Source organism: Giraffa tippelskirchi, chromosome 13 (genome assembly GCF_054371585.1).
Source record: "Giraffa tippelskirchi isolate mGirTip1 chromosome 13, T2T-mGirTip1v1.2.pri, whole genome shotgun sequence".
NCBI lineage: Eukaryota > Metazoa > Chordata > Mammalia > Artiodactyla > Giraffidae > Giraffa > Giraffa tippelskirchi.
The window spans coordinates 74,580,162-74,607,657 of NC_137287.1; the positions used below are offsets into that span (position 1 = coordinate 74,580,162).

General features: G+C 42.2%; 1 protein-coding gene across 1 annotated transcript in view; it reads right to left on the reverse strand.

Annotated features, from left to right (window-relative positions):
- Nucleotides 1–3,930: 3,930 nt before the first annotated feature.
- Nucleotides 3,931–27,496, reverse strand: part of RSU1 (Ras suppressor protein 1) — a 200,971-nt gene continuing 177,405 nt past the window's right edge. The window contains exon 9 of the mRNA XM_081553626.1: nucleotides 3,931–6,478. Coding sequence (XP_081409752.1) covers nucleotides 6,376–6,478 — 103 coding nt within the window. The 3' untranslated portion in view covers nucleotides 3,931–6,375. The remainder of the gene's footprint in view (nucleotides 6,479–27,496) is intronic.

Here is a 27,496-nt window from a genome sequence, read left to right on the forward strand (position 1 = left end):
ACCCAGGTGAGAAGCAAGGGTGGCTGGAAGATGCTACGAAGTCTGAAATTCTGATTATATTTTGAAGGTAAAGCCTAGAAGATCTTCTCAAGTGTCCAGGTGGGATATTATGACCAGGAAGCTTTGTTAGAAACTTAACTTTGCAATGAACACATTTAATACACAGTGTGCGAGGGTAAATAAAAGCAAAAATGTACAGTCAACTTTGGGTGTATACTTCTGGCAATTGATATTTGACACTATGATTTTCAGTTCCTTCCAGATTCATATGATTTTCGTTCTCTATCTATTCCAACTTACCATAGTGAGGATTCACCTATAGTGAGCAGTTTCTATTCTATAGAATGAAGATGTGACTCTAGGCTAGCTTCTTGATCCTATGGAGAACGTATCCCTGTGTGTCCCACAGACTACGAGTGTGGTGTAGTGTACAGGTAACAGTGGTTAGTAAAAAAGGGATTCTGTGGTCAGATGGCCCTGCATAATATAGTACCTTTTCCGAGATTCCAAATGCACATAAAAATGGTAAAGTGTCTGCAGTCTTGAAGCAAAAAAAAAAAAAAGAAAACCCTCTAAACCCACGAAACAAAACAAAAAAAGTCCAGGGACCTCCCTAGTGGTCCAGTGGTTACGACTCTACACTTACACTTCAGGAGGCATGAGTTCAATCCCTGATCGGGGAACTAAGATCCTGCAGGCTGCGAGGTGCAGTCACACAAAAAAGTACACAAGCCATTTGCATTTTAAATAAAAACCAACCAACCAACAAAACCCAAAAGAACAACTCTTTAACCTGAACCTCTCTCCCCAACCCTAACTTTTACCACTTGCTTCCCCTTGCCTGCTTGCTTCTACCTTAACTGAAAAGAAAATCAATACACTCATTAACAGAACACTGAACTTCTAGTCAAGGAAGAGAAACATGCTCCTTAGAAATCTAGACATTAGACAATGTATACAATCCTGCCCTGCCAATCTCACAAGGTAGTTGCAATGACGGAATGCATTTATCTACACAAGGCTAGACTGCAGTAGTCAGCACATGGGCAAGACCAGTCTCCTACAAAACAAAGAAAGATGTCTCAAACAAGGAATAAAAAGATCATGGGTTCCCACACAGGCTTAGAGCCTTGGAGTAGAGGCTCCCTAGAGAGGCTGCAAGGCAACCCCAGCAACAACCAAACTCATCATTGTGCTCAAAGGGTCAGGCTATTTTTGCCATAAAGCTGCATTCTGGAGAGAGTGATGTCACAAGATGGTGACACAGGTCTTTCACAGCTTCATTCCCCTCACAAGAACAACTGAAAGCTATTCATGGATGAGATGCCGCTGAGAAAAATCTGGAAAACGGGGGTAAGGCTGAAGCACCCTCATCATCACAGAGGCCCTGATAGACCACATTAGAAGGACAAGAGGGGCAGCTACACGCTGACCACACGTCCCTCCCCCAGGTCAGCACAGCACCACATTCTGCAGAGTCTATGGTTCTCCAGTGGGGAAAAGAGCGCTGGGGGGATGTCCACTCTCCCTGCACAGCAGGTGGCTTCCTGGGGATTCCCACTCTGCCCTAACCTCACAGATAACCCAGGAATCTGTAGGGCTCAACCACTGGGCATGTAAGAGCTAATCAAGGAGTTCTGTAAAGCTGCAGGATACAAAACTGACATGCAAAAATCAGAAGCATTTCTATAGAATAATAGTAATAATGAATTATCTGAGTAAGAAATGAAGAAAATGATCCCACTTATAACAGCATCAAAAAATACACAGACATAAATTTCAGTAAGTGGAAGATCTCTACAACTTAAAAAGTCATTGATAAAAACAAAACTGAGGAAGACAAAAATAAATGGAAAGGTATCCCATGTTAATGGACTGCTGCTACTGCTGCTAAGTTGCTTCAGTCATGTCCAACTCTGTGCGACCCCATAGACGGCAGCCCACCAGGCTCCGCCATCCCTGGGATTCTCCAGGCAAGAATACTGGAGTGGATTGCCATTTCCTTCTCCAGGGGATATTCCCGACCCAGGGATCGAACCCAGGTCTTCCATATTGCTGGCAGACACTTTAACCTCTGAGCCACCAGGGAAGCCCTTTATTATAAAGCTAGAGTAATTAAAGGGCTTCCCTGCTGGCTCAGTGGTATAGAATCTGCCTGCCAATGTAGGAGACATGGGTTTGGTCACTGGGTCAGGAAGATCCCCTGGAGAAGGAAATGGCAACCCATTATAATATTCTTGCCTGGGAAATTCCATGGACAGAGAAGTCTGGTGGGCTACAGTCCATAGGGTCACAAAGAGTTGAACATGACTTAGTGACTAAACAACAACATAGTAATTAAGAGTACGGTACTAGCATAAAAACAGACACACTGAACAATGGGACTGAATCAAGAGTTCAGAAATAAACCCATGCATACACAGTCAATTAAAGTTTGACAAGAGGGCCAAGAATACTCAGTGAAGAAAAGACAGTCTCTTCAATGAATAGTGCTGGGAAAACTGATATTCACATGTAAATGAAGCTGGATTCCTAACTTATAACACCCACAAAATTTAACTCAAAATGTATAAACTTAAATATAAGACCAGAAACTGTAAAACTTCTAGAAAAAAAACCACTGAAAAATAGCTCTATGATATAGATCTTCACAATAATTTTTAAGATGATAACAACTAAAGCACAAGCAACAAAATAAACAAGTGTCACTACATCAAACTTTAAAGCTTCTGCACAGCAAAGGAAACCATCAACAAAGTGGAAAGGCAATCTATGCAATGGGGAAAAAATGCAAACCATTTGTATGATAAGGGGTTAATATCCAAAAGATATAATCACACAACCCTATAGCAGCAAATCAAATAATTCAATTAAACAACTGACAAAACACCTGAATAGACATTTTTTCAAAGAAGATAGATGAATGACCAACAGGTACACAAAAATGTACTCAATATTTTGCTCAGGGAAATGCAAATCAAAATCGAGATCAGCTCACATTGGTTAGAAAGCCTATCATAAAAAAGACAAGGGAAAAAGTGCTGTAGAGGATATGGAGAAAAGGGAACCCTGGTGTACTGTTTGTGGGACTCTAATTGGTGCAGCTACTATGGATAACACTAAAGAAGTTCCACAAAAATTAAAGATAAAACTACCATATGATCCAGCAATTCCACTTCTGGGAATATATCCAAAAGATGAAAATACTATGTCAAAGAGATATTTGCACCCCCACGTCCATAGCAGCATTACTCATAACACCTAAGACATGGAAACGACGTCAGTGTCCATCGACGGATGACTGGATAAAGAAATTGTGTGATATAAATGGAATATGGTTTGCCATAAAAAGAAGGAAATCCTGCCATTTGTGGCAACATGGATGGGCCTTGAGGATATTATGCAAAGTGAGTTAAGTCAGACAAATACTGTATGATCTCACTTGTGGATTCTAAAAATTAAAACCAAATCAAAATAAAATGATAGGAAAAGAGATCAGGTTTTCAGTTACCAGAGAGGGTTGAAGAATTAGATGACAATGGTCAAAAGGTATAAACTGCCAGTTATAAATAAGTACTATGGATATCACATAACACTGCTGGATTGCATATTTAAAAGTTGTCAAGACAGCAGAGTTCTCAATACAAATAAACAAACTATTTTTCTTTTTGGGGCGTATTAATACGAGATGATAAATGTTAACTAAAATTAATGTACTCATCACTTCACCATATACATAAGTCAATTCACTTACAATGTAAACCTTAAAGTTACACAGTGTTTGGAAAATGTATCACAATAAAACTGGGAGAATGAAGTGCAACCTTTTGAACTGTATTTCGTTAATCCACTTACTGAGTAACCAAAAAAACTGCAGGAGAAGATGTGAAAATGCACTTTGATGATGAATAAAAAGAAAAGAAACAGAAAGCCAACTTGAGATTTTATAGTGTGCTTTGTACTTAAATATATGATCACATTTTCTGGGTTGCATAATATACCAATTCTATTTTGAAAAGATATTCATTTAATATTTTCTGATTATGAAGATACACAGATTACAGAGAATTGGAAGTACAGAATATAAAAGACAATTTAAAACATTTTAGTGTACCATAGAAATAATTTATCAGCCATAAAATTCCAGTCCATTTCCATTTAATTTTTCTGTACATACATATTATAAACATATTTCCTTTTTTTCCACAATTGGAACCACACTTCTATAGTTTTTTAAGTCTTTTTTTGTTTTTGTTTCTTACTTAACTGGATAATATGATTATCTCCCTTTGCCCCTAGATATTGTTCAATGATTTTTAATATCTTCATAAAAGTTCATCATGTGGATACACAAATTAACTCTCCTTCCATGGGCAGGCATTTAGCTTTCACCACATTTCCACTGTGTCTATAAACCTATAGAAGCATTTTTCAAACAGAGCTCTGTATGTGCATCTCTGACCATTTCCTCAGGATAAATTCCTAGAAATGAAAGTACTGGGTCAGAGGACGCAATTTTCAAGTTTTGCCACTTATTTTCAGATTTCTACCACTTTCTGGAGAGAAATTTATATTCCCAAGAGCAGTGTATAAAGAATGTTTATCTCCTACTACTCCTCCAGCACTTAATATTACCTTAAAAAATATATGCACCTTTCTCATTGTTAGGCATGACTTATTTTTGCTTTGATTTGTATTTTTTGGATTACTAGTGAGTCTAGACATTTTTCCCCCATGTTTCTTGAAGATTACTTTCTCTTTGTGAATTTATGTGAATTGCTCATATTTCTATCTAGAGTGTTCATCTTTTTAAAAAAATTATTCAAGACTATACTGTGATAGTTTTTACTAAGGCTTTGTTGCTAGTTTAATTTTAGATGAAGTCTTTCCAATCAACAATAGTCAAGGTATTGTTGTTCTTCCTGTAATTTCAAGAGCTAAAAAAAAAAAAATCAATTAGAAAATTCAGACTGAGGCAAAGATGGTACCTAGAAAAATTATATCAACCAAATTTCCAAACAGGTGATGGCACCTGGGGATTCCTCTTCCCATGGCAAATGTCTTCTCAGCAAGTTATCCTGAAGCAAGAAGTATATAGACCTTCAGTAGTGACCTCTCTTGACTCAAATGCAAAGCTCATCTCAGGATTTTTGGTTGGGTTTTTCTGTGTTTCAGGGGTCCTGGTCTCAGGGTTTCAACTATAGGATGGAGAGAAGAGGATGCAGGGATAGGTACAGACAGTCCACCTGAGAGTATGTTACATCTTCACACACCTTCTGAGACATTTCAGGGTTGGCAGTCTTTTTAGCACAAACGTTCTCCTTGGATTTGTTTCCATTGGCATACATATCAACTGTAGGTAAAAAACAAAGCTGCCTATCACAGATGTTAAACAATGACTTGTTGAATGATTTTGCTGCTGCAGTTTCTACTCTGGGCGTGGTATTCAGTGTGCACATTTACACGACTTCTTTGGCATCATTAAAGTCACTTAGAAGGATGCTCTCATATGAGCAGATTTTCTGCAGTGACAAGAAACAGACAAGTATTTTTCTCTCTCCGTTTCACAGCTCTCGTCGACCAGCCACTGGCAGAAGTCACCATTCCTTTAGCTAAGAAATGCTGCTTTCCAAAATCCTTTGGCAAAATCTTCTAGAGATTTGTTTTTCTGCTTCTTCCTAATTTAGAAACAATCTTCAAAGGGGGAAAAAAAAAGCCTGACATATCAATGTGAGAAGAAACCAACTCATTTAATTCTGCATTTCTTTCACAGAAAGTTTCAGAATTTATCACCGGTGACCAATAAATTGCATAAGATCATTGTGGGGTAAAAGTCAACAAGAACAGGTATACCCCAAGATTCAATTGTTTGTTGTGTGTTTTTTTTTTTTAATTCAAGAAACGTGTGACACAAATTTAAGATTTTATTAAAATCATTTGTAAATTGACATAATATCTCAGTGGTGAAGGAAAACTTTGAACAAAGCAAAAATAATGAGTTGTGTGAATTAACAGAAGGGTGAACAGTGTTAAGTGTGGCATTTAAATGATTACATGATTTTAATTCTTCTTTTCATAATAAGCAACTCTGTGAACATCTATTCAAGAAGTAGAAAGCTGTGCCTCGTATGGAACTTGCAGCTGAATTAAGGCTTTGTTTCCTGCCTTCAGCAATTTTAAGAAAACAAATGGAAATGGTTCGAAGAACTTATAAAAAATCCACCACCTACCAAAAGAATTTAAGGTAAGGTGGTAAGCATTAGAAAGAGAAAAACAAAACACACACACACACACAGTATTCATTTGTGAGACAGAAAAGAGAGAACAGAAGTAATGATGAGAGAAGTGACCGGAAGTCCAGCTTAGGCCGATCCCTTATTTATTCTTGGCTGTCAGGGGTTTCCGGCTGATCTTTTTCGATTTGTCATTATTTTTCTTTGGCGGTTCTGGGTTTGCCTGCATGTGTCTGCCGTAGAGGCTGAAAAGAGAGAAGGGAAACTGTGAGATCCACCTTGTGAACACAAGATACACTTCTACTGGCAGAGTTTTCATCAACAGATTCATCTCCAGGCATACTGAGGGAGGCTATGAACACCACAAGGGCATTTTTGTTTCCTCTGGGTCATATGCTGGATTTACACATGTGCATACACACACTCTCTCTCTCTCTGTCTCTCTCTCTTACTCACTCCACCATGCCATGAAGTCCAATTCTGGACCAGTCTCGTGGAATCATACACTTTCTGGGCTAAGGAAGAGAGACCCAGGACTGGGAAAAACGTGAGGCTCAGCTTGGCTGCTCCAGACTGAAGCCCCATAGTTCGTGAGTGTTGGAGTCGACAGAGACCAAAACTGGGTTGAACTGAAAAGACAGAGTGTCCCCTTAGTGCAAAGTGAGCAGCATGCCGGCCCAAGAGCCCCGGGGCTGGGTGATGCGACAGAGAGCGATGGTGTCTGAGCCTGCGCTAGCTGTTCACCCATGATGGATGGCGCTGGGGTGGCGACCACCCATCAATGCCATGTTAATAAGCACTGCTGATTAAATGTTGACAAAGTACCCTACAATCACAGCCACGGCATCCATTGCGGAGCCGAGCTGGCTCTGTGGCTGAGGGGAGTGAACCTGATAGCAGATAGTAATTAATCGGTAATTTATGAGTCATTCTGATTAAACTAAATTAAAAGCCACCTGAAAGTGAAAACAGCTCAACCTTAACTCCTCTTGTTGCTATAACTGTGTCCCCGAGAGAGGCCGGTGGGTGACTCAGTGCTTCCTGAAGAGAGGCAATACCTGACCCCACACTGAACAGGGTGGACACAAACACTGACCTTCCTGTACAAGGTGCCCCGTGTTCTAGGATCCATGCGGGTAATCGACCTTCTCCTGAGCTTGGAATACACTCATGCTCCCGATGTCACTGATGCTGTGGTTGACGGGCTGAGGGACAGGCCTGGTGCCTGGAGCTGTCCAGTTGACGGGGCACTTAGGGAAAGTTGGACTCTGGGTTTTGACAGGTCATACTGTAGTCTGCTTCTCCAGAGGCTTCCGAGCATCTCCTCAGAAGCAGGATCTACCAACAGTGGTCATGAACTTGGGTCTCTGTTCCCAAGGAGTTTAGAATGCAGAGTGTGGCACCAGACAGACCTACAAGCTGAAGAATGTTAAGTCCAGCCAGGTGCTGGGAACGTTCTCCAGGTAAAGGGGAGCATCAAGGAGGAGCTACACGTCATATCAGAGCCTGTAAGTTAGCATTTAAGTCCTGTAGAAGTTCCCTTAGAGCAGGGGTCCCCAACCTCTGGGATCTCATATCTGATGATCTGAGATGGAGCAGATATAGTAATAATAATGTGAACGTAACATGATTGAATCATCTACCAACCATCATTGCCCTCACCCCACCGTCCATGCAAAAACTGTTTTCCATGAAACCGGCCCCTGGTGCCAAAAAGGTTGGAGACTGCCGATAGAAGACTTCTGAATGGAGTCTAATTGAATGGAGAGGCAGGCCCAGTCCTGCCCAGTGTCCACAGCAGAAACATCCCCAAGAGAACCTGCCATCCAGGAAAATGGATCTTTAAACCTACACATGCCCCGTCCCTTCACTTTTTAAGAAAACTGGAGTATCATTGCTTTACATACTGCATTAGTTTCTGCTGTGCAGCAAAGTGAATCAGCTCCATATACATACGTCCCCTCTCTTGGATTGCTTTCCCATCTAGGTCACCACAGAGCACTGAGTAGAGTTCCCTGTGTTATACAGCAGGTTCCCACTAGCTAGCTATTTTACACATGGTAGTGTATGTCAATCCTAATCTCCCAATTCATCCCACCCTTCCTTCCTCATGTGGTGTCCATATGTTTGCTCACTACATCTGTGCCTCTATTTCTGCTTTGCAAATAGGTTCATTTGTACTATTTTTTTAGATTCCACATACATGCATTACCCCTACACTTTAAAAGGAGAAGCTGGTTCCCCTCAAAGTCTATGTCATGGACATCTGGCGGTCCTGGATCCAGGCAAAGGAACACTGGTTTAGGCAGAAAGGAAGGTTCAGCCAATCTGGCTTTACCACTGTTACCAGTCTCACTCCCAATGATGTCCCTGTCCTAATCCCCCAGAACTTGCTGTTGTCACCTTACATGATCAAAGGACTCTGCAGAGGAAATGAGGTTAAGGACCTTGAGGTGGAAAGATGATCTTGCATTTTCTAGGGGGTTCCAACCTGTGCACCCCTTCCCCCACCCTGCCAGCATCTCTCCTGGATGCACCAGAACAGGGAGAGCAAAGTGAACCAAAGGAGAGTTGTGTGTTACATTCTTCACCTGTATCAGACAAGCCGATCCTCCTATAGTGTCTGCCCCTCTCCTCCTCCTCCCTGGATGCTGCTTTCCTAAAGATCAGTGGCTTAGTGCTACAGCGGGATGTACACAAGGGAGCCTGGGGGGTGGGGCTCTGGTCTCCAAGCTCCTCCCACCTGGCTGTTCTGAGCATCCACAAAGGAATCTATGGTCTCAGCATCTTCCACTGTGATCGCTTTCTCACAGCTTCAGGGTCTCTCCTTTACTTTCCAAACTCTTATCTCTATACTCATTCTTGCTCACAGATAACATCCAACTTTAAGGATCACAAAAATCTGTAGATACACCAACTCCTTCGTTCGTGAACTTGGAAACCTGGCAAGACTCAGGGGCTGGGAAAGTGGTATCAACAGAAATAAAGAGGCCAGAGGAGGGAGAAGAGATGAAAGACTTAATGAGGGCCTGCTATGCACCACATCCTGAACACGCAGGCACGGAAGGCTTCCTGGAAGGAGTGGAGGTGTTGCCGGGCCCTGACAGCGGTCATGAAGCAAAGTCATTTCAGCAGGTGTGCAAAAGCTGCTTGGGGCTCAGCAAGGCTCCTCTGTTCAGGAAGGAACTAGAATGTTCCAACTTTTCAACGCCTGCCCTTTTAGACTCAGACCCCACTGTGTGGCTGGCCTTCCTGGGGCTACACAGCAAGCCACTCACTACAAAGGGTCGGAAGGGAGACTGAAAAGTCTCAGTTTGCCACTTATGAGCTGTCAGTTCTAGGCACATGATTAGCAGGCCTCATCCCCACCGTGCCTTCATTTCTTTGTCTGTAAAAGAAAAAATGATGTTGTTTTCTCATAGGGTGGCCGTAATGCTGAGGTAAGCTGGGCACCAGGGCACGACACGGGGTTAGAGTGATTAAATAAAGATAATTATATGATTACTTCTCTAGGGTTTTTTCCTCTGAAAAATAACATGGTATTTTCTACCCACACCAAATCTCCAAGCATATATGGAAGAAAGGTTTTGGATCCTCTTTGAAGAAAGCAACTCAGGCTAAAGGCACTGTCCCACTTCCTCCATGAGTCACCAGCGGATGACTCTGCCCTGCTCTGCAGGATCGTCTCACTCCTCCGGCTGTGGGCCAGATGACAGCCGCGTTTCACTCTCATCTGTAGACTGGATCCATCAGAGCGATCATTCCCACCTGGAGATGTGGCTCTGGCCGGGCAGGAAGGATGAACATCTCGGGGTCCCAAGTCTTGGATTCCCTCAGCTATTAATATTAGCCCTGGGGCCTCCATTCAGTAAGTGTAGGGGAGCAGAATAATGGCCCCTCAAAAGGTCCACATCCTGATCCCAGAGACCTTGGGGTCTGTAACCTTATATTGCTATAGGGACTGTGCAGAGCTGATTAAGGACTTGAAAACATTTTTTATTGGAGTTGCTTTAGAATGTTGTGTTAGTTTCTGCTGTACAGCAAAGCCAATCAGTTACACGTATACATATATTCCCTCCTTTTATTTGGATTTCCTTCCCATTTAGGTCACCACAGAGCATTAAGTAGAGTTCCCTGAGCTATACAGTAGGTTTTCATTAGCTATCTATTTTATATGTAGTATCAATAGTGTGTATGTGTCAGTCCCAATCTCCCAATTCATCCCATCTTTTCTTCCCCCTTTGGTATCCATGTTTGTTCTCTACATCTTTGTCTCTATTTTTGCTTTGCAAACAGGTTTACAGATGGAGAGATGATCCTGGATTATCTGGGTGGGCCCAACAAAATCACAGGGGTCTTCTTAAGAGGGGAGATGGGGGTGCAGGAGGGCCAGAGTCAGGGATGCTCAGATGCTGGCTTTGATAATGAAGGAAGGGGACTGCCAGTTGAGGACTGCAGGCAGACTCTAGACCCTAGAAAGGCAAGGAAACACATTCTTGCCTAGAGCCTCCAAAAGATGAAGCCCTGCTGATACCTAAATTTCAGACTTCTGACTCCCAGAACTGTGAGATAATATATTTGTTCTGTTTTTGGCTACTAGGTTGGTGTTGATGTTTAGTGGTTAAGTCAAGTCTGACTCTTTTGAAACCCCATGTACTGCAGCCTGCCAGGCTCCTCTGTCCATGAAATTTCCCAGGCAAGAACACTGGAGTAGGTTGCCATTTCCTCATCCAGGGGATCTTCCCAACCCAGGGATCGAACCCGTGCCTCCTGTGTTGGCAGGTGGATTCTTTACCACTGAGTCACCAGGGAAGACCTTTTCGGCCACTGAAATCATCTTAATTTGTTATCAGCAGCAACAGGGAACCAACACAGTAACTGAATCTCTCTGGAGCTGTCTGTGAGGGATTTTGCTTGGTTTTAACAGGAGAAATTTTCTTCTGGGGTAGCAACCACTGACAAGAAAGAAAAGTTAAAAACTAAGTTGCAGAAAGGCCACAGAAGGAGAGTCTCCAAGGAAAAATGGGTGCTGTCTACTAGAAGAAGAGGAGGTGGGCAGGTCAACTACCCCCTCTCTGCTACAGTGAAACAGGATGGGCCTGGCTCCCTCTAAGCACTGAAGCTGACAGTCATGGTCCATGTTTGAAATGCATCCAGAATTTAATTTACAGAGGTGACAGTGACAAGATGGATAGGTCTATGTCTTTGAAAGAAGTTGTATCATGTGCAGTTATGTGCAGGGCCACATGGGGAAACACCAGGTTGACTGGGAGGCAGAGGAGCCCAGAGCAGAGCGAAGCTGAGAGTCTTTATGGGTGGTTTCACAGGAAGGATAGGGTGAAACAGGGTAGGTGAATAATTTGATTAAAATCTCAGAGCCTAGAGCTAAAGAAGTGATCTCCAGTTGCCTAGTACCTGGATCAGGGGGAATACTGGCTTCGTGCATCAGAGTTAGAGAAAAGAGGTGGTTAGGACTGGGGCTTGGGGTTGGTTGGCTTGGATATGAAAGGCATGCTAACAGATGAACTGTTTGCTCCTCTGGGAATGAGCTCACTTGGGAGGGACAGTCTCCCTAGCCAGCATCATTAAATATAGGAAGTGAAAAAACAGGATTGATCTATACAACCTGCAGCCTTCAGAATGGATTTCTGTCCTCCTGACCTTTCCATATTCTCCTCTCATTATGTAACTTCCACCTCCTTGATCTTCGAAGATTTCAACTAACCCTTGGATCCTGGCACATGATGCTTCTTGATGAGCACGTCCCCTCAGTGATCTGCTCAGGTGGTACCCATCATATGGTCCTACAAGAGCCCTGGCTCACTGCACAGGGGATTCTGAAGAACAGTCCTGGGGCTTCAAGCATCTGTATTCCTGAACCCTGTTTGCTCCAAAGGACGTGTGACATTGAGCAGGTGACTAACTTGCCACAGTCTGATGTCTTCATCTGCAAAATGATGAAAACTGCTACCTTGAAGGGCTTGTGGGGGAGATTAAATCGGACACGGACAGGTCTTGTGTGCAGGCACAGAACAGGTGTTCCAGAGCAACAGCTGTCACCTTTAACCTCTCACGAAGGCCTAAGACCCAGGCTAAGCCGGCCAATTCCTCCTGCTTCCCAGACACTGCCTCTGAGCATAGCCAGGAGTTCAGCTTTGCCATCATGAGCTTGGGGGGCAGACTCTACCTCGGGAAGGTTTCTGGGGGCACTGAAATCTGGTCATGCTAGTGTGAGAGCATTGACAAGGAAGCCTGGCTCCCTGTCACGGATGGGACTGCAGCTACCAGTGGGTGAAGTGATCAATTCAGAATACGGAGTGAACCTGTGGCACCGAGTCTTGGAAAATCTCTCCTCTGAAAGCTGAGGTCTACAGAGGATGACTGGGAGCTGTTCATGGAAGGAGAAAAATCCACAGAGAACCAGTTAAAAGTGACAGGAAAGGATGAATTATGCTCAGGAGTCTGATGAACAGACTTCTGACGGTGAAGAGAATCCTCAAAGGCAAGATGCCTATGGATGACCTGTGCTGTGGGTGATGAACGAGGCAGCATCACTTAGCTCGTGAGGGCTCTCGTCTGGTCCCTGTGGGAGCGGACCCTGACCAGAGAAGCTGTCTGTAGAATCCCAGCTGAAGATCAGCTCTGGAGGATTCATCATGAAATGACGCTGTGAACAGTAGAGGTCATCAGCCTGGTCACTTCAGAGGCATCGTGTTAAAGTTGTCTGCACATTGGCTCCCGACACTCCACACAACTCAACACCCCTGCCTGGTGACATCTAAGATGGCACAGCAAACAATTCCAGCCCACGAGAATGAGAACACATTTATTTCTCAGCAAACATTATATTGAGTAGTAGTATGACATGCATGCTCTTCTGTTACTGGTGGGTGTATTTATTTAACATGGGCATATTCATTTTGCAAAAAAAAAAAAAAAATCATTTGAGTTTTACTCTGTTCAATCCAAGGGTCTCGTGCAGACCCTCACACCCCTTCATGATTACAGCAATGAACACCACTGGGGACCGCATTTTTCCTTCTTGAAAAGTCTCCTCCCCTGGCTCCAATGCACTATCCTTGTTCTTATTTTTCCCCTGGACAATTCTATAGTCCTTGTGCTTTTGCTTTTAGCTTACTGTATTCTCTTCCCTAAACCGATCATCTGATTTTGTACCTCCAAGTCACTGCCATCTTCAACCCCTGCTACACCAAAAGTCCCACTTGTACATTGAACCATTAAACCCAACCAAATGCACACAACAGTTCCCTACCCCAATTCCTCAACGTCCCTCTAATGTCTCCAGACCTCCAGAATCAAAATGATGAAGTCATTCTGGCACCTGCCTCTTTTTTCAGTCACCCTGTTAATCAAGTTTGATTACATCCTCCTCTACCATAGAAATTCTCAGTCTGTGGCAAGGGAGGATCTGAAGCTCCAAGCAAAGCTATATGTGCCTTTTTTCAGCTGAAAGTGAACAGAACTTTCATCAGCTTCTCAAAAGGTTCATGACTCAATGGATTAATAAGATGCTTTATGGTACTTATTCTTATTTCTATCATCCTATGATTTTATTCACTCTCTTTTTCTTCTACCCTAAAATATGGCCATTAGCTTAGTGTTAACAGGTTCCTTCTGAGTCTCCATTTTTTTGGCCATGCTGTGCAACTTAAGGGATCTCAGATCCCCAACCTGAGATCCAACCCAGGTCCCCACAGTGAAAACACCAAGTCCCAATCACTGGACCACCAGAGAATTCCCCCTTCCTGATCTCCTTGGTAACAATTCCTTCCTTCCTTCAATGTGTCCTACACACAACCGACAGAATTCTCTCTCCTTGGTTTATGCATGGAAAGCAGCATCCACTACCCAATGGATCAAGTACCCAGCTCGGTATGTGACAGAGTATCCACTGAACATGCCACGTAATGCCTACCCAGCCAAATTTCATCTCTCTCTGTTCACTAACAGACCAAATACAGAAATGATGGTCTGGAGGAAGGCAATGTAGAGTGTAGGAAAGGTAGGCTGAGTGTTAGCTTTGCCACCTATTAGCTCAGTAACCTTAGAGTCTGATATCATTCTGGAATCTCTGTTTATCTTTATTGAAAACTGGGAATATCTGCACACTGCCTACACCTTGCAGGTGATTTGAAAAAAATTTTGAGTGCTAAACCCATCTAAGGCCTTTGTCAGCCAGGATTCCTTCTGGTCTCAGTTTTTGGCTGATTTGTGTTACTGCTGCCTGGAATGCCCGCCCCCATCCTTTCTACAACTCAGATCTCATCCACATATTCAGGCTTTTCACAGCTTTCTCTGCTCTGCCCCCTGTCCAATTTCTGCCTTCACAAAATACTGTGGTGTTTATTGAGCTTTCATCATTAAGTCCTTCAGAATAGACAAAGTAGTTTCTGCTCTTGGCTGTTATTTCCAAGTACTAGTGGAGAGCCTTGATCAGGACACATGGTAAATATGGTTACCATGCAGTCAGCATTCACTACCACAACTATCCAAGAAAGAAGGGGCTTTCATTATTTTCATTTTCCAAATGAGGAAACTCAGGATTAGAAAAAGTTCAGATCACCCCCAGGTAATGACTCCAAAGTTCGAATTCTCCAATATGGGCTTTCCTGGTGGCTCAGCGGTAAAGACTCTGTCTGCAATGCAGGAGACATGGGTTTGATCCCTGGGTCAGAAAGAGTCCCTGAAGAAGGGAATGGCAACCCACTCCAGTATTCTTGCCTGGGAAATCTCATGGACAAATGAGCCTGGTGGACTGCAGTCAATGGGGTTGCAAGAGTTGGACATGACTTAGCAACTAAACCACCAACCATTACCACCACCTTTCTGGATTTCTGAGTTTTGTCCTCTTCATCAGCCTACCATTTTCTCAAGGGTGGGGACAGCAGACTTCACTTCTTTTGTATTCTACATACGCAAGGCACTGCTGGAAGCACATTGTGTGCTATGTAAATATTATGTTTCAGAATGCCAGGTATATGAGAGGTACAATATGCTGTGCTTAAGTCATTTGCTCCTGTCATATGCCTCCCTCCTGTTGTTTTGGGTGTTTCCATGGAAAGTCCTTATACAGACCAAGAAAAGAACCAATTTGAAAAATCTCAGTATATGGCCAGTGACAATAATGGAGAGAAATCATTCTGTGTCTAATCTGTAATCTTATGGTAGGATGCTAAATTTAAAATCTCCACAAATAAATCTGTGGACAAAGTGTGAAGCCCAGATTATTAATAAGCATTTGCCATATCTTTATTTATCCTATCTAGCAGCTTCTGAGGGGTTGGTGACAGAACCTTAGCACTTACAGCACTGAGTCTTAAAGAAAAAAAGGGAAGAGTTACCATATTCCCATGAGAAGTCTCATTAATTCAAAAGGCAATGATTTTTTGAGATCAAACCTCCAAGAGATGGTTCCATGAAATTCACTAGCACCAGGAGGTGTCTTTTACATTCTCCATTATAACCCTCACTGCTCTCTGCCCTCAACATACAGTGTAAAAAGAAATTATCAACACACATGTGTGCAAACAGCATCTGTATAAATAGCCAAGAAGAATCTGTAGCTGGCTTAGGACAGATATTAAACTACACACAAAAATACAAAATGTAAGGCAGATTTTAAAAATACCTCACACATTCTAGACTAACTATCTGCCCCACTGGAGGAGAGAAATGAGGATTCTGGCAGAACAAAACTAACAATCTCATGCACAAAAGATGCTCATTAAACTTCATCATCCTGTCTACTCTAATGATGCTTTTACTTAATAAAAATTCCCCAAGCAGTTGCAAGGATATTAGGCAAGGTCTTTGGTTATGTATCAGAGGTCTGAGCTGTCACCAGCAAGCATGCAGTTCGGGGGGTAAGGCTCCCTGGGGAAGGAGCAAATACAGCTTTCACAAAATACATGCAGAGAAAAATCAATAACTGCAACTTGCTTCCCTGCTTAAGCATTTAAGAGAATAGGTAATCCTTTTAAATTAAACTGCAAAGCACTAAATGTTGCAATTTCCAGAATAAACTAAAAAACAAAGGAAAACAGGAGGAAGAGCATTCTTGTAAGTTTTCTAAGCAAGCTACTTCCTTAATAGACTTCAGACCTGGAGTACTGGAGAATATTTTTTATGAAAAGAATTATTTCAAAATATCGTTATGTTGAGGCTGCATAGGTGTCTATGTGTTGGTAATACACAAACCTAGTTACAGATACAAGGAAGTGACAAGCATTTCTTTATTTTTTTGTTGTTTTCTATTTTTTGACCGTGTCATGTGGCATAGCATGTAGGGCCTTAGTTCCCTGACCAGTAATCGAACCTCTGACCCCTGCAATAGAAGTCCATTAATTAATGGACTGCCAGGGAAGTCCCAAGAAATTCTTTCTATTACATGCATGTAATACCACCAAAAATTATTCCTAAGAAAACATTACTATTAAAATTCACTATCTTGATATGCATATGTATAACTGATCTACCTTGCTATACACCTGAAACTAAGACAGCACTATAAATCAACTATAGTCCAACACAAATTAAAAAAAGAAAATCACTAACTAGAATCTGGCTCTCAAAAGCTAAATGGTAATTATCTAATAGATCCCTTAACATGGACAGCTAGATCTTAATTCTATATAATCACAAATTACTGCTTCTGTCTACATTATACAACCCATTTTAAATTTCATGTCCAGTCAATACAGAGTTGGCTGGAGAGATATGCGAGTCAGTGCAAGAACGAGGTATGACCCAAAAACTTAAAGGCAGAAAGGTTGCCCTCTATGTGTTAAATGATCACATTAACACAAATGAACCAAAGCAGGAACTCAGAGAGTCTCCCCAAGTAACACCAGCACAACTCAGGCCAGCAGGATCTGATTAGAAGCCAGCCAAAGGTATGAACAAAGCTGGAGAGAGACCCCATTCATCAGAAAAGCGGTGGTGTCCATCAGCAGCTCCAACAGTGGGGTAGACGCAGGTAGTGAGCGTCTATGGGACCCAGCTGGGAGTTCTGTGGGCACCTTGATAAGGCCATGTCTGCAAGTGCAGGAAGAGAAAATAAACATGGTGCCACTGCAACCCTTCCAAGGCTTCATGGAACAGCTGGGGCCACCTCCCTGCCTTCTGCCATGACCCTCCATGTTCCCAGTCTCCAGCACATGGGCAAACAAATTAGGCCTCTGCCCACTTCTGAGGTCCATACTTCTATTCCCTCTGCCCAGAAGGCTTCTCTCCAGGTCTCCCTAAGATCGGCACTCGTACCGTCCCTGTTGTACAGGTTAGGGAAAGGATACAGAGAACTTCAATAACTTTGGTGTCAAAACAGTTCAGTCTCAACCCTCTCCCTTTACTCTGGGTGCAGACACTGGTTTGTACATGAGCCTGTGGCCAACCTGTACCAACCACAGAAAGACCCAAGATCTTAGCTCAAGCTATTGGGAAGAAGAGCCCTTTCTTTCGGGTTGAATTAAGAGCCTAGATCTGCTGCTGGCCATGGTGGCATCTGAGAGGAGAGCTTGCCTGGGAAAGAAATCAGCAGACAAAGCAGAACTGAAAGATGGAGGGAAATGGAGTCCAGAGACATTGAGCCCTTGATCATGCCATGCCTTAAAAAACCTACTTACTGTACTGCTGGATTGTTAGTAATATAACATAAATTTCTTCTAATGCTTTGTGTTTGTTGCATTCCAAGGAACACTGAGCCCTGAATGACACATCATTCTAATCTACTTCAAATGTGAGTTCCTAAGAGACATTTTTTGCCCACATTCTCTCTGTTTAACCACATTCGTTTCCTTCATACCACAGTCACAATATAATTATTTTGATTATTAATTGATTTGCTTGCCACCTCCTTTAACGGAAGATTAACTCCAAGAGGACAGGAATCTTGTCTGTCTTCATTAGTATCCCCTCTGACCGGTGCACCACGGGCACACAATGATTGTTTGCTGATTGACTGAAAGAAAGCACACATCCCTGCACTTACTAGGATGTACTGAAATATCCAACTACCTGAGTCTCTTACCAGCCAGATCATTAGTGCCTCTGAGGCAGGAGCTATCTTAATACTTTTGTTTCTCCAGTGTTGGCCACACACTAGTCACCAAATAAACATCTACTGGTGGACTGAAAGAATATAAGTTTCTTTTGTTGTTTTCCCCAGTCTCTGCAGGGTTTTTGAGGCTGGGAGAGGTGAGAGTGGAGGTGTAGTAAATGCATCATGGTGCCATTTTGTGAAGCTGCTTGGGAGCCATCCATTCTTCTCTTGTGGAGACTCTCTTTTTAAAAATTTTTTTTAAGTTTTTTTTTTTTTGCTGTGGACCACTTTTTAAAGCCTTTATTGAATTGTTACAACACTGCTTCTGTTGTTTATGTCCTGTTTTTTTTTTGGCCATGAGGCATACAGGAGCTTAGCTACCCAACCAGGGATTGAACCTGCAACCCCTGCATTGGAAGGCGAAGTCTTAACCACTGGACCACAAGGGAAGTCCTGGAGGGTTCCTCTCAAAATACTGTGTGACCAGGGGTTTTCATTCAATTCCTTTACAGCACAGTAGGTTTTACTGAATATTAACCATCATTTGATATTAGCAAGAACTAGCTGAGTACAGGAACAGCTTAACACAGAGAATTAAGTCAAAATGAACATGATAAAAACGCTGGGGATTTCTTCCTTTCCTTTGGACAAATTACACATCAGAATGAATTTTTATTATCATGGAAAGATGGGAGTTTTTCGAGCCACACGTGGTTCCTTCAGGAAAGGCTCAGTGTTCACGACCTTTTAAGTTATTAAGCTAGTGATTGTAACAGCTAAATGCAGACAGCACACGCTATACACCAGCATTTCGACAGGAAGCTTCTGCGGCATTTTCTGTATTAACTCATTTAAGCCTGAACAAAAGACATCATGGAGAGTTGCACAGCTGTCCTGTGGGTCTAGATATAAATGATGCTGCAACTGGAACACCAGTGTCCAAACAGCGAAGCTTCCGCTTTGTCTTTGTTTTTCAGACACAGACCAATGGTAAAGCGTATTTACAGGTATTATTACTCATCCTCCTCTTCCTCTCGGTGGCTATTAATGTGGACTCCCTGCTTCCAGGCCCTCCTCCCCTCTCAGCCCAGATGATCGGATGATGTGACACTGGCAGGTGACTCAAGGCCAGGTCAACGGAGAGTGAGCCATCTCTAAGTGCTTGTCTATACAGGTTTCAGAGTGCATGGCAGAAGGCTTTGGAATTAATCCATTGACTAAGGTAATCTGTGTTTTCCTAGATAGGAAATGGGGCATTTGGACTTAAACAGGGGTGGGAGCCATCTGGTATATGCACAGCCACCTCCCGCCCCTCACCTTGTACACCGACTGGGCAGTCACTCAGAATGCATCCAGAACCTACTTAGATCAAACCCTACGGGCAATGGCTTCAACCTGGTCACAGTCGGGCATTTGAATGGAAACTGCACATTGTATGTATGAAACACGTATAGGACTCTGCTTACATTAAAACTCACTTATCCTTAGGAAAAATCACATTCAGTGAAACCTCCTATCTCCAAGGTTCCTCTTATGTTCAGGTTAGATTACAGCATGATGCCTGAGATTCTAGGCAGTAATGTATTATCTGCCTCTCCTCCAAGTCCACCAGATAGTCTATGAGGTTATGTTCCTCTTACACAGCAAAGAGAGTAGAAAAATAAATAAATAACCTTAGAAGTCAAAACCAGAAAGCGTGCATCTACCTACAGACAGATGTAGCCATGAGGCTCTTGCCCGGTGGACTTCAGCAAGCAGCAGCTGCAAGTCAATTCTAGTCATCGTCTCTTGTCACTTCTTCCCTCATCTAAGCTGGGCTCTCTCTGAAGTGCCAAACTCTGCCATCCCTGGAACATGGCATGTCAAGTTGACTGTGCTTTCCCTCCATTCCTGATGCAATATTTTAACTAGTGGCCAGAGGTTGGCAGTAGAGGAGAAGCCAGGCTTTTGTGGCAAAGACACAAAACAAATTACATGTATTCACGCATATATGTGGAATCTAGAAAAATGGTACAGGTGATCTTATTTGCAAAGCAGAAGTAGAGACAGATGTAGGGAACAAACCTATGGATACCAAGGGGAAACAGTGGGTAGGATAAATTGGTAGACTGGAATTGACATATATACACTATGGATATACTATGTATAAAATAGATAACTAGTGAGAATCTGCTGTATAGCACAGGGAAGGCTACTCAATTCTCTGTGGAGACCTAAATGGGAAGGAAGTCCAAAAAAGAGGGGAAATATGTAAACATACAGCTGATTCACTTTGCTGTACAGTAGAAACTAACACAACATTGTAAAGCAACCATACTTCAATGAAAACAAATCAAAAACTAGAGTGGATATATGTATATGTTTAACTGATTCATTTTGCTGTACACCTGAAACTAATACATCACTATAAATCAACTACATTCCAATAAATTTTTTTTAAGATATAGAAAATCAACAAAAACCCCAAAATGGTGCCTGGGAATTAGCCCAACAACTGGGGAAGAGAAAAAATGGAGAAGAACATCTAAGAGAGCTCAAGAATAGAAGAGCCTTTGGAACTCCATCTTCCTTGAGCTTTGAGTTCTGCAGCAAAAACATACTCCAAAAAGGAATGGAGGATTAAAAAAAATAATTGTAGCTTTGATATACTCAGCAGATTTAATACATGTCATCCAGTTTCTCCTAGCTTTTTTTCTTTTTAATCAGATTTTTAAGAGTTTCAGAGAAATTTATGGTCATCAAGTGCAAAAAGGTTAAAAATTAAGATGTCTGTGGCTTCTGCTGGATGTTAAAAATGGTCTATTGGAGAATTCCATGCATCAGCCATGAATCTGGGTGGGGGTCCTGGCAATTTGGGGGGAGGCGAGGACTCTCCCCTGGGGCTCCAGCTTTAGCTGCCTGATGGCCCTGTTGGGCCCCGAAGTCTCAGAGCAAAACTGTGGCTGTGGGTGGAGAGAGAAGAGCTTGTCACAACAGACCTTTTCATCCAAGAATTTCAAGTGTTTCATCTAGGAATTGCACCCACCAAACACTCCTGGAAGGTGTTAGTGCTAAGCACAAACGGTGGAAGTGAGGCGGAAGTAGAAGCGTGAGGTGGAGGTGCCAGAGGCCCGGGGTTTCTGCAAAATCCGGCCTGGTGCTGCTCTTTTGTCACAGTTTCTGGTACTGGCAGACCCTGCTCTACTGGGCTTCACAGAAATTGCCTTTTTTATAAATTGAAGATTTGCAGCAACCCCACGTAGAGCAAGTCTATTAGTGCCATTTTCCCAATAGCGTAATTTATTTTTTTATTTTTAGGTTTTTTGGCCATGCTGTGTGGCATGTGAGATCTTAGTTCACCAACCAGGGATTGAACCTGTGCCCCATGCATTGAAAATGCAGAGACCTAAAAGTGAAAGTATTAGTTATGGACTGTAGACCACCAGGCTCCTCTGTCCATGGGATTCTCCAGGCAAGAATACTGGAATGGGTTGCCATTCCCTTATCCAGGGGATCTTCCTGACTCAGGGTTCGAACCCACGTCTCCTGCATTACAGGTGGATTCTTTACTGTCTGAGCCACTAGGCAAGCCCAGCCTCCCAGGGAAGTCCCCTCAAATTTAAATAAAGGGGTGTGTGTGTGTGTGTATGTATGTATGTGTGTATATATATATATATATATGTATATATATATATATATATATATTTTAAACCATAATGCTATTGCGCACTTTACAATGTCAACATGACTTTTATACGCGCTGGGAAACCAAACATCATGCGACTCACTTTATTTAGATATTTGCTTTATTGTGGGGTGCAGTATGGTCATGATGTGGCCACGTGATGACACTTGGGATCACAAAGGGAACACATACTCAATAGTTATTTCAAATATTAGAAAACAGCATTCCATTACAAATGACTTGAACTAACCTATCTTCGCATGGAAAAATACTCCCCACTGAATAGCTGTTAATCAAGAAGATTTCTGCCCTACATATATTGCCTGGAATGGTAAAAACAAGCCCCTCTTAGTCAGCCTACTGAATACCTACAATGAGTTCATTTTTCCTCTCATAAATATTTCAGAAAGCTATTTTTAAAGTCTTATTTTTAAACACATATTAGTCCTTCCAATTTGTGGAGACATATTCTCTACTTTCATGTATGTAGAGCAGAGCTCGGTCCAAAACAGGAGATTCACAAAGGTAACTAAATTTTCTAGGAGCCACATTAAAAAAGGAAAAAGAAATAGATGAAATCAAGTTTAGGAATATATTTAATTTAACCCAATAGATCCAAAATATGGTCATTTCAATGGGTAATCTGTATCAACATGGTAAATTATCTACTTTATTCCTAATTTAAGGATAAATGATTTAGTAAGTGTATCATATAAATTAAATGATTTCTTTTTTGGTTCTAAGTGTCTTTGAAATCTGGTGAGTATTAACCTGATAGCATATCCCAACCAGACAAGCTGTAGTTCAAGGGCTCAAGAGTCACATGTTATTAGCAGCTACCATGCTGCAGAACACAGATAGAGACCACTTGAAAATGGTGCAATTGAGCCATCTTTTGTACTTAGATGAAAGCCATTTTGAAAGCTGATGGACCCTTTCTTGACACATGGTTACTTTTAATGTTTTAAGAAAAGTAAGGATGGAAATATGTATATATGTTTTATAAATATACATAAAAGTGTATATATACATATTTTTAAGAGTTATTCCACTTACCTAGAGGGTGTTCCAATATGTTTGTTTGTAGTGGTTTTGAGTATGAGCCTGGAAAGGTCATCGGGCCGACAAATAGAACTTCTAAAGCCCGTGAACTTGGCGAGAGAAAAGTATAGTCAGTCCCCTGCTTCCCCAGTGAAAGAAAAGATAAAAACAACTGCAGGGCCAAAGAAACTCAGCAAGCAGCTGGGGACAGGGCACCAAGTAGATCTTCACTAACAGGGGCTCAAGCAGCAGCAACAGCTCTAGACCATGTGCGTTCAGGAGTTTGGCTGCATCCCAGGCAAGCCTGACTTCCTCACTGAACTGTGTTCCATTCACTCATTTACTTGCCACACCACACGGCATGCATGCAGGATCTCAGCTCCCCAACCAGGGACCAAACCTGTTCCCTTGTAGTGGAAGCACAAAGTCCTAACCACTGGTCTACCAGGGAAGTTCAGCTATGCTCTTTTAACATTTTTTTTTTTTTTTGTATTAGGGTATAGCTAATTAACAATGTTGTGACAGTTTCAGGTGAATAGTGAAGGGACTCAGCCATACACATACAAGTATCCACCCTTCCCCAAACTCCTCTACCATTCAGGCTGCCACTAACTTTGAGCAGAGTTCCCTATGCTACACAGTAGGTCCTTCAACCAATTTAAAATTGGTTATCCATTTTAAATATAGCTGTGTGTACATGTCTATTCCTTCACCCCTCACCCCCGCTGCTTTCCCCCTCATGACCCCCTGTGGCGAGCTTCTGTAGACAAGAAGCCCACCCCCAACCCCCTGGCCCACCGGTGGGGGTGGGGCCCAGGAAACAGAGCAGGGTGAAGGGCCAGAGTCTGAATTTAGTATTTGCCACTGAAAAAGAAGCGTACTGAGTGAAGTAAGTCAGAGAAGGAGAAATATCGTTTGACATCCCTTATATGTGGAATCTAAAAAGAAATGATACTCATGAACTTACTTACAAAACAGAGAGAGACTCACAGACTTACAGAAAGAACTTATGGTTGCTGGGGGGAAAGGACAGGGAGTTTGGGATGGACATGTCCATGCTGCTATATTTAAAATGGATAACCAACAGGTCCTACTGTATATAGCACATGAAACTCTGATCAATGTTACCTGACAGCTTGGATGGGAGGGGAGTTTGGGGGAGAATGGATACATGTATATGGATGGCTGAGTCCCGCAGCTGTTCACCTGAAACTATCAGAATATTGTTAATCAGCTACATCCCAACACAAATTAAAAAATTTAAAATAAAAAAAAAAAAGGTTAAAAAAATAACTGGCAGCTGGGTAACCTTGCAGAACTTAACTTCTCTGAGCATGCTTTCTTATCTAGAAAATGGAATGGATGATAATAATAGTACATAGCTCATAGGTTCGTTAGGAGGATGAAATAACCCGAAGTGCTTAGCAGGTACCCAACAGGTACTTAATCAACAAGACTTTTACATACAGTGTGCTCTGAACTGGGCTTGTCCACTCTAAACTCGGCTGGAGCCACAAAGTTAGAAAATGTCTCATGGGTGCATGCCCAAGTTTTGCACAAGATGCAATCTCTTTCCAAAGAGAAATTTTCTTAAATGTTACAATTTGTTTGCTTGAGGGAAAAAAAAAAACAAACAAATGGCAGAGAACATAAGCTAGGGGCCTTGGATATAAAACTACCAAAAAAGTTAGTCACTTTCTGAGCCTGGTCCTCATTGAACGTTAACACATAGCCATGTTATTCAATGACAAAGATGATCATGGAGAAAGGTACCATCTCTTTTGCTCTGTCCAGGGTTCTGAATGGGCGGCTCCCCAGCACCAATGGGAAAAAGGAATAACAGTACTGAACACACTTTCAGTCCTCCTCTTGCATCAGCCCTCCCATTCACAGGCTAAGCTGCTCTGGAAACTATTCAAAGGGGAACTACATTACATAAGACTCAATAATCTTTATGGTAACTCTGCAGTGAAAGTGTCATTTGTTGTAATGAACACTGATCATAAGTTAAGCCCTGAGCTACTCTCTCTGTTATTTTTCATTATACTGTTCCTTGCTCTGTTATATTTCAGGGGCACTGAGGGAATTCACTCTACTGTGTTTGCTAGTCAGTGTTTCGTTACTCAGATTAGATTCTGCTAAGATTCAACGGACCAATGTGCAAACACACTGATTCTTAAGGAAACACATCAGATGCTGGTTATAGGTTCTCTGCTGGTGCCAAGGGAGGCACCTCCCCTTCCTCTTGGTTATGTATCTCTTTAGTTTACCATTTTTTCTATCATCCACTCAATCCACAGCATCGTTCTCCAGGCCCCAATCTGAGAGAGGATTAACAACGTGTCTCTGGATACTTGTCCTTCAGGAATGACTGTTCAATTCGACCACCAGAATACTGTTTCCAAAATCATCATCATCTCTCATTGAGCTCTCTCTTGCAAACACCACTCTGCTTACATGACAATCACTGCCCTACCCCCTCCCCAACCCCCGCTGCTTTAAAGGACACTAACTCCAAAAGACACACCAGTGAGGGGAAGCTGGGATTTGTCCAAGTTTTAAAAACCCAATGTGAAAAATTCATCTTGTGCGTTGTATATGAAGCTTCGGCATATGTGCTTCCATGGGCATCTGTGCTCTTGGAATTGTTTATAAGTAGGTTGTGAGTCCTTGGAAAGACCATATCATACCTCAGAGATCAACAGCACAAACACTTGGAGACTGTGTGGGTTGGCCCCTGGTCAAGAACACTCACAGGCTTTGCCACTCTTATTGAGTGCATCTCCATCTGACACTGGGCACTATTACTATTCCTTAGACCACAGGTCCCCAACCTCTGGGATCCAATGCCTGATGATCTGAGGGGAGCTGATCAATAATAATAGAAAGAAAGTGAACAATATATGTAATGCAATTGAATGTACTTGAAAACAGAGGGAGCAGCCCTACTGCCTGCTTTAGTACCCATTATTTTGGCTGGGTGCCCCAAGGAAGTAGCCTGTGTATTTGCTTCCTCTAACACGAGGTGCCAGGCCGGCCTTCTGCCCAGTGAAAGTTGCTCAGTCATGTCCAACTCTTTGCAATCCCATGGACTATACAGTCCATGGAATTCTCCAGGCCAGAATACTGGAGTAGGTAGCCTTTCCCTTCTCCAGGGGATCTTCCCAACCCAGGGATCAAACCCAGGTCTCATGCATTACAGGTGGATTCTTTACCAGCTGAGCCACAAGGGAAGCCCAAGAATACTGAAGTGGGTAGCCTATCCCTTCTCCAGGGGGTCTGCCCGACCCAGGAATCAAACCGGTGTCTCCTGCATTGCAGGCAGATTCTTTACCAACTGAGCTATCGGGGAAGCCCTGGCCTTCTGCCCAAAGACACAGCAAATCAACTCTGAAAGACTGCTGTTCCCAGACATACGGACACTTACATTTGGACATGTCCAGAATATGAACTGTCAACTACAAATTGACATTTGCCATCTACCTTTACAAGATTAAATCATGTGCTGCTGCAGCTACTGATTTTCAGCACGCCCGAAGGAGTTCAGGGTGGAGAGCAAAAATGACCCGCTCGGTGCTCAGGGAAAAACTGTCAGAACAGATCTTCAGATAATTATTAATAAATATATTCAGGAGCTGATTTTATGAGCCCAATTCTGAATCTTCTTATACCCAGAAAAGCACTAAAATACTTCATAGTGATGACTGCTGCCCAGGACTAACAGAAACCTTCTGTAAAAAAAAAAAGTATGTACTTGATTGCATGTACTCCCCCTCCACCAAAATCACATATATACCGACCTTCCCCTTTGTCTCTTTGGAGCAATTTCTCAGAGTTATCTGGAATGCTGTCTCCCGGGCTATAGTCCTCATTTGCCTCATATAAAACTTAACTCACAACTCTCACACTGTACTTTTTTAAAGTCGATTGACAATTTCTTAAAATTGTAGAGAAAAAGGAGAAACTTTGGCAGAAATCCAAACCATGTCTTCCTTCATTTTTAGACTTCTACATTTCACTTTTTAAAGAAACAGAAATATATTACAACCCATTGAGAAATTCAAAAGAGGGCTGAAAAGAAAACTGCCAATTGTCTTCTACTTAAACATAATTTCTACTAGTATTTGGGTAAATTTCTTTCAAGTTTTCATCTCAAGTATTCTTAAAATATCAACAATCATAGTTTATAATTTTATAATTAGGTTTAGAATTTTATTTAAAAGTTAAAGCATCAGTATTTGCAACATAATTGCCATATATCAACAGGTTATCTATGAATCCATATAACTGCCATATATTGACATGTTATCTATGAATCCACTAATTGCCATATATCGACAAGCTATCTATGAATTGCAATTAATGTGAATATTTCTTTGCTTGAAGACAGCAGTGTGGCTTTGGAGAAGTCACTTAATCTAAGTTTCAGTTTTTCTCATTGGAAAAAAAAACAAAAAAGCAGTACTTGGTATTAACCAGCATCATTAGACCTTCATGAAA